The 12,759-nt window shown below is 38.2% G+C and overlaps 1 protein-coding gene across 1 annotated transcript in view; it reads right to left on the reverse strand.

The window, feature by feature from the left end:
* Positions 1-4,218: 4,218 nt before the first annotated feature.
* The window catches only part of LOC141003260 (phospholipid-transporting ATPase ABCA1-like), a 183,300-nt gene continuing 174,759 nt past the window's right edge, over positions 4,219-12,759 (reverse strand). The window contains 1 exon segment of the mRNA XM_073474568.1: positions 4,219-7,788. Coding sequence (XP_073330669.1) covers positions 7,660-7,788 — 129 coding nt within the window. The 3' untranslated portion in view covers positions 4,219-7,659.

Raw genomic sequence — 12,759 nt, forward strand, 5'->3', positions numbered from 1 at the left:
AGATGCTTTCACGTATCTTTTGAAACTACTGCACATTCGGTCAGCACGAGAGTCAAGGTGTTTGTCAAAAGTGGAGCATTCAAATTCTGCAGAAAATGAGCCTAATACAGTGCACTGCTTATGTAAAGACATACACGCATAACAGTGAGGATTTGCAACGTCTTGCCTTAATGGCTGCTGATGTCAGGTAAGCATAAAGGGATGTCATGGTTGCTTTAGCAGACGTGCTCAAAGGTATTTCAAACTGCGTGGTGGTGGAGATACGGCTACCAAATGATGGACAGTGTCACCCATTTTAATATCTGCGCTTTTCCATTTTGCAACATGGAAGAAAACTAAATAAATAAACGAGTGATAAGCAGACTGACATCACATATAGTAACTGGCTCTGCCCTGTTTGTCATGACTGACAGATGACTGAAAATTATGTAGTGGAGCAATAACGTTAGAACGTTGGGCAAAGAACATTTTGAAATATTAGCCAATTTCATGGCTTTAATAAATATTATTCTAATTTAATTATTTTATACTGAACATTTTGGGTCTCCATGTTCCAGGCTGTCTTTATGTAGCGCTTTTCTACTGTAGTTTGACCAATCACTCAAAGCGCTTTACAACACAAGCCGACATCCACACACACGTTCATACACTGGTGGCTCCCTTTCTTTTTCTGCTTCTCTTCTTGTGCGCTGATACAGAGTGATTTCTCTCACCGAAGGGTCAGTCAGTGTGTTAGGTCGGCTGAAAAGCCTCTGATAAAGGCTGTCTAGTGCCAGCCGTTTGGGGCACGCAGGCAAAACTACGGCCACGGATGCTCACCGACAGCCAACAGTTGGCCTGGTGTGGCAGGGCCGGAATATTATGTAAAAGCGTTCACCTTTAATCCTGTAAGGATGTCACCTGGACGCCAGCAGTGTACGTCAAAAATGACGATGAACATTCAAGGTAACATTGAATCTTTTCTTTTGGATATGTTTTGCTCTGTGGAAGAGGTTATCATTCAAAGTGCCACCTGACAACCATTCACACACACTCGCACACACCAATTTGGTGTTCAGCATCTTGCCCGAAGACGCTTTGAAATGCGGACAGGAGGAGCAGCAGATAGAACTGTTGCCCTTCAGCTACAGCCTGGCGGCAAACACAGCGTTTTAACATTTTGCAATATCAAATTCTGGCTTTATGATGTGTGGATAGAAGTTCAGTTGAGTTCACAATTTTCTATGAACCCAAAGACAAAGAGCATGAAAACACAATCATTAAAAATAAAGAAATAAATAAAAACTAACCTTTAAAAATCACTCTCGACAGTCGAAAAGTACAAGTTCCTCTGAAGTGTCTATAGTAGTTTGACTGCAGTGAGATGAACAGAGACATTGTACCAATTACTACCTATTCTAGACAGCCTATAACAAGTACCCCGAAGCAAGAACAGCAAACTTGGAGTACAAAGGGTGATTACAGTCTGAAAGGGTGGCAGGAGCTTTCTGTAAAGCTCGCCTGTCGAGCAGATCATTGAATCTCCTCTAACTCCTGTAATCTTCCCATTCCGACTGACAACGCCTTTTATTGTATTCTTGTATTTGGCACTGAGATTGGCAAAATGTCAAGGCACGGGAAGGACTATTGTATGCGCTGTATGAGCTAGATTATCAGGGTAATATGTTGTGAAATCATCATCTAAAAGCTGATTTTACAAACAAAACCAAACAGACACTAATTTAATGGCAAAATGAGGATACAGTGCACTATTTCTTATCTTGAAGCAAAACTTCACTCTAACATTACGGGTGCAGCATTCAGCTCCTCGGAATAGAAACTACCTTTTATGTGTTGTTACCTGGTGTTCCTGGGTGTATTTTTCCACTCGCTATATCATTTCTTCCCATATAACAGCACTCACGACTACACAGAAAGTGTGCTTTTTCTTCTAAACGTGTTGGGAAAACAATATATAAATTTTAAGTAAGACCTCATGTATATATATATATTTATATATATATATATATATATATATATATATATATACACACACACAGTAAATGGGAAAAATCAGGTCTAGCTCTGCATGATAAATATACTGTATATTGCAGAATCAATGGCTCAAAGGAATTAACAGCCTGCCTGCTGAGCCCTGCACGCCCCAACTCCCTTGAACTGTAATGTAACCTCTGCTCGTAAACCTCCTAAGTATTACACTGGGACAGAAAGTGCGAAGAAATAATGGTGGAATGTGACAAGTAATCTTACCTTTATTCTCAAGTTTTATCGCCTCTGTGAAGTTCCCACCTGACGGATTGCCTCTGGCTGCGTGCCCCGGAGCTCGCAGTTCTAATGAGTACCACAAAGACAAGAGGTGTGATACATGCAGAGAGCCCAAACATTATCTCAAGATACTGGAGGTAAAGTTTGCCAAGACGGAGACTTCTTTCTGCATGTGGGAAATATGAGTCGTCTGGTGGATTTAAGGGAAGTGTTGAAGAACTTGAGGTCATATTAAAGCTTTAAAACTCTGGATAATCAAAGGATTCGCTAATTATTACAGTTAGGTAATTCACCCACGTCTTTACTAAGAAAATCATACACACAATTAATTGAATTTGCACTTATGGAATAATTATCTTATGTGATTGGGTTTATTTATATCACTAAATAATTATCACACATCATTTTTTTTTACAGTCAAAATGGAGGTAAGTACATGTAGCGTTTCATCATTAAAACTTGAAGACACACGCTAGTCAAACTATGGCTGCGAGTCATCAAGGGTAATTTTTCAATCAATTTATAATTAAGTCAATTAAGTGTCAGAAAGTGGTAAAAAAAAAAAAAAAAAAGAAGAAAGAAAAGTACCTAACAATATTTAATTTCTATATTAAACAGAAACTAGAATGACCTCATCCTGACTGTATGCCTCCATGCACCAGTCAAGTTGCTGCTCCTGAGCTGTGGCATTGAATAATGAACAAAAATCCAATTTCTTTGCAGAATATTATGATGTCACAGTGCATTTAACCTTTGACCTTTTGGATATCAAATGTCATAACTTCATCATTTTATCCTCTTAGACATCTGTATGTCAAATTCTATCGCATGAATTTCTTCATGGCCTTGACCTCGCAATGAACTTGGCCTTTGACGTTTGGCCACCAAATTCTAAATCAGTTCATCCATGAGTCGTAGTGAACATTTGGACCAAATTTGACCATATTCCCTCAAGGCCTTCATGAGGTCTTAATGACCTTTGGACACTTTAACCAAATGTGAAGAAGTTCCCTCAAGGCGTTCTTGAGATATTGCATTCGCCAGCATGGAGGCATAAAAACTTTCCACACAACTATAACTTGTAGACATTTGGCATTTTCTTGGGATAATATAACTAACTGATGTGCCAGTACACTTTGTTTGCAGGATTAGAGAAAACCTCAATGTTTACATGAGCCAAGAAGAAACACAGTAAATGATTTATCCAACAGAAACTTACATAGATTAAAGCTACCACCTTTTTTCATCCGGCTGCCTCTCACAAGCAAAAAACAAATACATTTGCACCTGAAAGAGAAAACAGAAAATCCATATCCATTCATCTCTATAATTTAGACTTAGAAGTAGAGCAGACAGACGAGGCTTGATCTTCTAATCCGGAGGGCAAACAAAACAGGAAATTGGTGCTGGAAAATGTTTTTAGAATTACATAAAAATGAGATGTCTTAATGAATTATTGGAGGACGGCATGTTCCAAAACAAGAGCAGCATATTTTGTGGCACGGAAACGAAATTGAGAAAACAATTGGTTCAACCTTAAGGCACACTAGCTCTGAATTTGCTGGAAAATAGTTAAATAAGAAAGCACACAAACTAAAAGGGTCTGTGTGATAGTTTGACAAGAAAATGAATTCATTCTCAGGCGTCTTGCAGACAAAACGTCTCCTCCCCACAGAAAAAGGAGCGAGTCCATAAATGTGAAATAAAACGCCTTGCCCACTCTGGTGCCGTCTGTATCCTGGCATCCCGCGGTCTCGAGTTAAAGACTGGACGTATGAGAGACTCAACAAATGCGAGCCTTCAACCCAAAGCTCCACTCAAAGTGAAATACATGACGGAGTTAAATGAAGGACAACACAATAAAACAGCGTGAAGAAAGTTGAGCTTGAGAGACTTTCAAACTGGGACCCAATCAATCAGCGGCAATGCGCAAACATTAAAGTCAGAGTTGCATTACAATTTGTGCAAATGTTTAATCGTTTGTCTTGGCATGAAGCAATATTCAGTACAAATAGGATTCATTATTCTTTGCAACGGGCTTGATAGTAATGTGAGGACTTTAAGCACAGCATACAAATTATGTCAAGCTCTCAAAGTAAAGCAGAGCGCGGGGTGAATTGAAGAAGTATTTGCATTCTGAGCTAAGTGCCAAGTCATGTTAGCTGCATGAGGAAAGAGCTTTTTAATTGTTAGAGCTGCTAAGTGTTGTACAGTACAGGACAGAGTGATGAAAATAATACAGATGAATGAACAACTCCTTCCATTTACATGTAGACATTGAATCAAAATTGCACATAAAACATTCCTGAGGGACATTTCTTCTGAGATATACAGTACAGATCATTTTACATTTAAGGTTTTAAAGGGCTACATATTACACATATGTTGTTCATGTTGATTCAAACATCAGCGACAGGCATTTTTAAAGCATTTATTGCTGTAATTCTATTGTAAACACCTGATATAAATGTTAGAAACATAATTGACTATTTGCAAAACAATCATAGCTTAACAACCTTAATTACTGTGAGAACAGCAGGTCTGTCAGGTGCTGGATTCATACTGAAGCATACTGAAGAGTGATATTTGGCATATAAAGAGCTTGGATGGTGGTATCTTTTTGTCTATCTTTGCCAAAACCAAAAACACAAAAGCAAAGAGTGTAAGAAAAGAACTTAATTGAATAAACAGTGCGTTTAGCTGCTTAAATGCAATTGTTAGTGAGTCTATTTCGCGACTGGTACAGTACATCCACTCTGTAAGCCATTATTTCCCCAACGTCCTGGATGATATTGGATTTTGGGTCAACATTAACAGCTGCGTCCTGCTTTTTAAGTGGATTTGGAGAAGTTTTAACTGCATCAATTTCAGCCAATAGAATTCAATTTGCCAAACTCATTGATTAGCTGTCCCCCTAAAAGCCTTTTCTGCTGAACAGAAGTGAAAAAATGATGTTTAATAATCCAAACAAGTCCGTATGATAATAGCCAAATATAATTATGTTAGAACAAATTAATTTCTCATCATTTGTACAACAATACTAAAACTTACTAGCTCTACACTACAATACAAAAGCAATGCTACTTCTTTATTCAGTGTTGCGAAATCCTATATGCGAAGATCAAGCGTAAATGTACATAGTTTTCATTTTAAAAGTACAATATGTGAGGATTGTGAGTATACACTGCCAACAAATAGGGGCAGCAGAATAACTGCTAACTGCTGGCGATTGTCATCTTTATGACAGTCGCTACTGTTAGATTGTTAGCTCAGTTAGCCGTGCAGCTAGCCGGACTACCAGGGGAGCGTTGGTGTTTGCACCCCGAGCACAGCTTTGGACAGCTGGGAAAATTAGGTTTTCAGGCCTGTGGCTAACTGGTTAGCATGCTGACTTCAGTCAATATCTCTTCTACACAGTACATAGACATCTTTAACATAACGTCAACATTTGTTTTTTGCTTTATGTTCTGTTGATAATGTTAGTACATTTTTGAATGTTTTGAACTAAATGTCTTACCTTTAAAAGAGTATACTGAAATATTAAAAAGTGAGACAGTGTTCAACCGAGTCATGGTGTTAACATTAGCTTGATTAGCTAGCTCGCTATACACCAGGCTGGGTGTCATTTGAGGTGGCTAAAGCAATGGTAGGTGGCTAGAAAGCTGCTTTTGCACAATCAAGGTCCCAGTGTTTGATAAATTACTATGGATTTCGATTGGTAATTTGCCAGCGTTATTATTGTAAACTCCATATCTGCAAATGTAAAACTTGACAGATGTAGCAACAGTAACTACAGGGAGTGGGGTTTAGCAAATGGTCAATTCAAAAAGAAAAAAAAGCATAGTATAATCATAGCTTACACATTAAACTGGGTGTTTCAAAGGCACATGGTGACAAATGACAAACTTTAATTGCACAGTTCTGTGCAAGAGAGGGAGTGCTATATTTCTGTAAGATTAACACTGGTTTCTTGTGCCCAGTGCCAATACCAGCATTGCATATGACAAAAGAAATCTCAGTTGTACAGTTGAAAAAAAGAAAAAGATACATAAAATATAGATTTCACAAGGCAATGCATTAAAAAAAATCTCATAAAATATAAATCTGTTGTTCTTCATTTGTAATTCTTGAGAGATCTTTCTGATATGTGTCCACTTACATTCATGATTGCATTCACGAGTCTAACGTTGTTGCAGTTGTCTGCGAGCTGTGGTTGGCGCACACAAAGGATGCGTCGTCTTTTCTGCAAACCAAACATGTCTGACAGCTGGTTGACTCTGACTGACTCCGTATTGTCCTGCTGCAGTAACATCGACGTCGTTTATTAAACACCATCTACAGCTGATTGGAGGCTCATTCAGACAGTCCAAGTCAACACATCTGACAGAGCTGCTATTATGAACTTCTTATCGTTGGCAAAGTCAAAGTGCCTGTCAGCAACTCACAATGTGAGGACTGTGGAACTAAATGTGGTTAAACATCTTGTAGGATTTGTGTTGACAAAATATTGTTACATAAGTCGCTTGGTGATATTCTTTAAAGTTAGTAATCCAACTTTTATTGCACCCACCTAAACACATCAGGGCAAGCTCTATATTTAAAAAAAGAAAAAACAACAGCAAATGTAAACAGATGTAAAATATAATTAAGTTAAATTCAATCTTGAAGTATACTAAATGCTAAATCCTCAGCACTATGGATGGTGCTTTCCGAGGATTTTTTGGTGCTTTCACTGTTATGAGGTATATTAAGTCCAGCAATGTACTCTAATCAAAATCAAACTGGTGTTGTCTCAGTAGTTAAGCCGTTGCGATGAAGTCATTTTTGTCTGTAATTTAGTCCTCAAAGTTAATTTTTCTCAGTGCGAGTGGGAAAATCTGCAGTGCAGTGAGTGTTTTTCAAATGCAAATTGATTCATTTCGGGCATTTTCTAACATGCAGTTTAATTTTTCTTGATTGTAGTGCAGTGACCCTCCTCATTCTTTCTTGTATCCAGATGCTCAGTTCTAAAAACAATACTTGAAACAAGCCTATTTCCAGTGGAAAGTATAGAAACCAATAGTCTTGTTGTTTTAAAGAAATTTGCTTTTTACATTTTGATTATAGACAGAAATAACTATGAGCTTGAATGTTAATGGAGTGTCGACATTTAGTCATTCAATTTGAAGTTTTAAACATTTCTAGTTTTACACGTTTAGATTAGTTACAAGGATATTCAAAACATTTGGAAGTCCATCTTAGGCACAATGTGATGTTTAAAGCCAAATACTGCACTTTGCCCATTATTCCGGCAGTGTATATAAATAACACTAATTTAAACTTGTTTAAAGTAGATTGCTAGACGACTGTAAGTGCAATGTTCTGCTTTTTTTTAAAAAATTTATTTATTTTTTATTACACCATCTCGGCTTCTTGGGAGGTCTTCACAGACTTCAGTGGCAGCTCATCTGAGGTATCCACTGGGTTGTCATAGGCTTCACAGTCCTTGTCCTCATGCTGGTCCCTTGCGAAATTCACAAAGACCTGGAATACCAACGAGGAAAGAAGGTACTTAAAGGCAAATGCAAGATTAAAAAAAAAAACTCAAGTACACACACTACTAAAGGGCCTGTGGACATTTCTCTACCCATCTTATTTCTGCTCTCGCCCCACCCTCTGCCTCTAAAACAAACAGAAGTAGTGGTACAGACAACGGGGTGCATGTGAATGAGTTGCCAGACAAGGGCTATGAAGCATCAAGTAAGCGTCTAGACTCACACAGTGAATGTCAGTTTGACATCTTTGACCAGCTGAGAAAGAGTATAAAACAATCATTCTTCTCTCTGTGATGCCCATTTAATGTCAGAAGAAATCAATCCTATGGCGTTCATAAAAAGCTGTGTGTATTTCATTGTGCTGTAAACATCACTGTAGTCAGGGCTTTTTACTCTCCTCGCATTAGCTGCCTGTTGTGGTAAAGCTACACAAAGACTTTTTACTCGACTGAAAAAAGCAACAAAGAGGATCATATAAAATGATAAGAGCATTGCTTTTTCATTAAAAGATTTTCAGAGGCTGTGTGAGCATAAAAGCATATGAGAATTACTAGATTGTATTTAAAATCTTAATGGGAAACAAAACAAAACAAAAAAAATCATCCAGACCAATTCCATCAGAAACACTCAGACTCCCTGTGAATTAAACCCTTCTTCACAGCTACACACTCTCCATTAAATTAAACGGGACGGAGTAAATACACGGGACAGAACATAAATGAAGAGAAACAAACAATAGTGTCCTTTAGGGCCTTTTGTTTTTGAGAAGCTCAGATAATGACGGCAGACTGATGAAGATATATCCTGTCAGCCTTTGAAGCAGCTGTTTTTAATTAGCCAATTCATATAATCGGCACCCTTATAATTCAATGTTAATGATAAAGAGAAAATGTCTTATTAACATTAGTCAATTCCATTTTTTGAACAAAGGAAGAGCTTTTCCAATTACTCTGATGCATTTACTGTTTCACTACTGCGTGTTATCTTTGGAAGTGAAAATGTGGAGAGCAGGCATTTCCATTACATTAATTTATACACATTTAAACCTTTAAAAAAGTATTTTTTTTTCTTTTAGTTTTCTGCTAAGAGGTAGATGAGAAGACCGATCCCACTGTAATGATCTTGAGCACTGATAAAGTAGCTTAGCTTAGCTTAAACCACAAATGGGTGTTTTTATATTTTTTTTAACAAAAACAAGACATAAAAGTTAAGTACGTTTCTCGAGGTGCTGGTTGGCAGATATTTGAACTTTGGACAGTATTTGGCTAACCATTTCCCCCTGTTTCAATTCTTTATGCTAAGCTATGCTAATTCGCTCCTGCTTCGCAGCACATTTGACAACTTACTTCCTCACTCTCTGAATCTCTCCCAGAAACTGCAGCAACAGGTGACAGATGAAGTGCACTGTTACCTTCAGTAAAATTATGGACTTCTCTGGGTTTGAACATTGTCTAGTCGATTTAGACCAATGCAGAAATGTTACATATTGTATCTTTAGGTACATCGATGTAAGTGTTATTATGTTAAGTGATGATGATCAGACATAAGGTTCTGCTCACAACAATGACTCTATGGCTATCATCTCTTCTAAAAAACCTATAGTGTCATGACAGTACAGCTGATATTTTCCAAATTTCTCTTTTTTATTCAACCAGGATAAGTTTTCTGAGCACAAATACATTTTTCCTGGAAGAACCTGCTCAAAAGTCTCTCTGGGAAGCAACCAAATACAAACAAAGCCTAACTCAATTTGTTGTCTTCAAAGCAGCTAAGCATCTGAAGCAAGTCAGGGGTGAAATGCCTTGCTCAAGGGCAGCTCAGTGGCAGTAATGAGCAGAGGCAGATTCTGAGTCAAACTGTTTAAACTAGGGATGTCAAGGAATCAAACTGTTATGCTTCCAGTCTGAAATTGTAATTCTACAAGAGGGGATTAGCCTCCTTTGTTCACTTGAAGGTAAAATAGGCTTTTGCTGCTTCATATACAGGATTTCCAAAGAATAAGCAGCAATTCGTATTCACTTTCTGTGCAGCCATCAGTTTAATTGGAGTTTGGGACCTACATATGTAAAGCTTCCTGACCTCAGAGCTCATGGAGCTGGTCGCCAGTTGGGTGCAGAGAGAGCAAAACAGCAGACTACCTTGTAACTGAAGAGCAAGCTACATCTGCAGAAAGCCTGAGGCTAAAGCACGCTTCTGTGTGTGTGATGTCAGGCCATCAGCAGTGTGCATCAAGGTCACAGTTGTCAAGGCATCTTATCGGGGCAGAAAGAATAAGAGAATAAGAATGACAGTAGCAACAAATACACCCTCCGCCCATCTCTCTCGGCCTCTGACCCTGCCACTGGCTGATATTGGCTTGACGTGCTGTGGCATGCACAGCATTTCATATTCATAGTCAAGGCTGTATAGTTAGAATTTCTAAGTACCGAGTGCATTAACATTTCTGTAAGATTCTTAGTGTGATGAAAAGTGCTTCAACAGTGCAGCTGACAGCTTTTCATACTGAGATGACCATGGTGAATTCATCTCGTGCTTTGTGTTATTACTCTCCTCATAATGCACCATTTCTGTATTTAGCCAGCCATCCATTCATGACCTGAACGTCATGCACCAGCGCTGTTGAGTGGCATTTTCTTAATGACAGATGGATACAGGCATTAATTACATTACAGAGGGTGCATTTGGGTGTTTATTTGATGCCCGTTGAGGCAGAACAGAGAAGGGGAAGGATGTGAGTCACCCAATTAACCTCCCCTGTATTTCAAAGGAGTCCTTGCAGAATGTAAAACGGCTACTTTTACATGTCATCCACATGTCCATGCTCTGCCACATTGCTGCACTGACTTTGAAATGCTCTTTAGCGCATGAAGATCTTGTTTTAGTCTGGACTAAGACAACTGGACTTTAGAAATACAAACATGATAAAAAATACAAGTTACATTAATCATTCTTTATATTTAAAGGAAGCATGTGGTTGCCATCATTAGGCTTATTCGGAATAAAGATCATTATTACGTTAAATTTAAACCTGGAGTGATCAAATTTTTAAATAAGACTTTGACATGTTATCACTTTAAACATTTGAAAGGGAAAAAATGCTAGCAAACAGTTGCCTTTTTACAAAGCAAAAATATCATTTACTCGGAGCCATGTCCCAGGACACCTGGAAGATGTAAGTCAAATACAGAATCTCTTTTGACAGCTATTTGTTTTTGTCTCCACAAACTACCAGTGGGAAATGTTTGGCTCTTAGCACCGACAGTAAACCAAAACAGTCCAGTAGACCCAAAACAATTAGCCGAAAGACCCTAAAGCGCTCCTTAGAGTCAGGATCACGTGATAATTCTTTGTGGGTCTGTAACTACAAGAAACTCTTACGGCAGTAAACATAGTTTTTGATCCACTGTTATAAAAATATTCACTGGTAAAGATTTAAAGCAACATTATGTAACTTTTTTACCTTAAAATAACAGCATCAGAATAATTTTGATGGTACAGTGTCTTGTAACAGGGTGAATGTTGAACCTGGGAAATGCATCATTAAGGCATCTATAATAGGGTTATGTCTTATTTTACTATAACTAACAGGTAATAAGATGGACTGTAAATTAATAGTCACAGTTACATTAAGTCTGTGGTGAGAGGGGAACAAGTGTTTTTCAAGGTGTCAGATCACTTGACGTTCTTATTATCAGTTTGTTGTGTAATGCAACTAAAATGTTTGCAAAATATATTGAACAATATTTGAGTTAAACATAAAACCATAGGGGGGCGCTGTTTAGCTCAGTTGGTAGAGCGGGCGTCCCATGTGCAGAGGCTTTGCCCTCGCTGCAGCAGCCCTGGGTTTGAGTCCCGGCCTGGGGCTCTTTGCTGCATGTCACTACCCCCCTCTCTCTCACCCTGATTCCTGTCTGTCTTCAGCTGCTCTATCAATAAAGCCATGAAAAGGCCAAAAAATAATAAAAAAAAAAACAAAAACATAAAACCATAGGAAAGTGTAGGTGATTATTAAAGGGGCACTATGTAGCTTTTTGTAGCATCATTGTTTGTTAGATGGTCCCATATTCTTGACTTTAGTATTTCTATAAATGTGAACATATGTCCTTAAAGAACATCTCAAACTCATGTTAGCTCTTAAAAAGTAAAAACCTGCGTAAAGCACCTTTAAAGCCGTATATATTAAGAGAGATTATGTGATTCAAATGTGCAGTAGTGACTGACTAACACTTCACATTCCTGCCACACAATCTGCTTCTGAAAAGACAGTTCAGAAAGTCACATTTTCCTTTCAAATGCTCCGTCTGCTCTGCACTGTCTCGGCCATCAGCGTTAACGCCTGAGCTCCGGGCTGAGTGTGGATCAATATTAATTGTAGTGCAAGTCTGGTGTTATACTATAGGTCAAGGCTCTTCTCTATAAATCACCAGCTGAAAGGTGACAGTCTGGGTCTCTACAGGTTCTCCAGTCCTCCCCTCTATGTTTTAATACTATGACCTCCCTCCTGGTCCAGGTATTATTTATTTACTGCCTCTGATCTGGTAAATATTGACAAGTGCAGAATGTGGGGCAAGTTGGGAAATAAAAGTTAAAACAGAAATTACGTAAGGTTAAAGGAAGACACCAATGATCTAAGGAGACATTACTGACAACCACACTAAATTAGAGGATTTATCTTTTTATAAATTACTTTCCTGTCACAGTGGAAGGCTGATTGTCCCCTAAAGGGCATATTTCACTTAAATAATGCTGCTAAAGATGGTTTTTATCTTGAATTAGGGGGTTATCCACCAGGGGATCATGTTGATAATGAAATGCCTAGCATCCCTGTAGTATTCTTTATACCACATAATTTGATTTAAATACAAGAGCGCCAGAGTACAACAGACAACTCTGTTAGTCACTCACTTATTCATACATCTGTCTGGATTTGTTGTAAATCCAAGAGGAGCCACTTTTCTCC

The sequence above is a fragment of the Pagrus major genome, chromosome 10 (genome assembly GCF_040436345.1).
Source record: "Pagrus major chromosome 10, Pma_NU_1.0".
Lineage (NCBI taxonomy): Eukaryota > Metazoa > Chordata > Actinopteri > Spariformes > Sparidae > Pagrus > Pagrus major.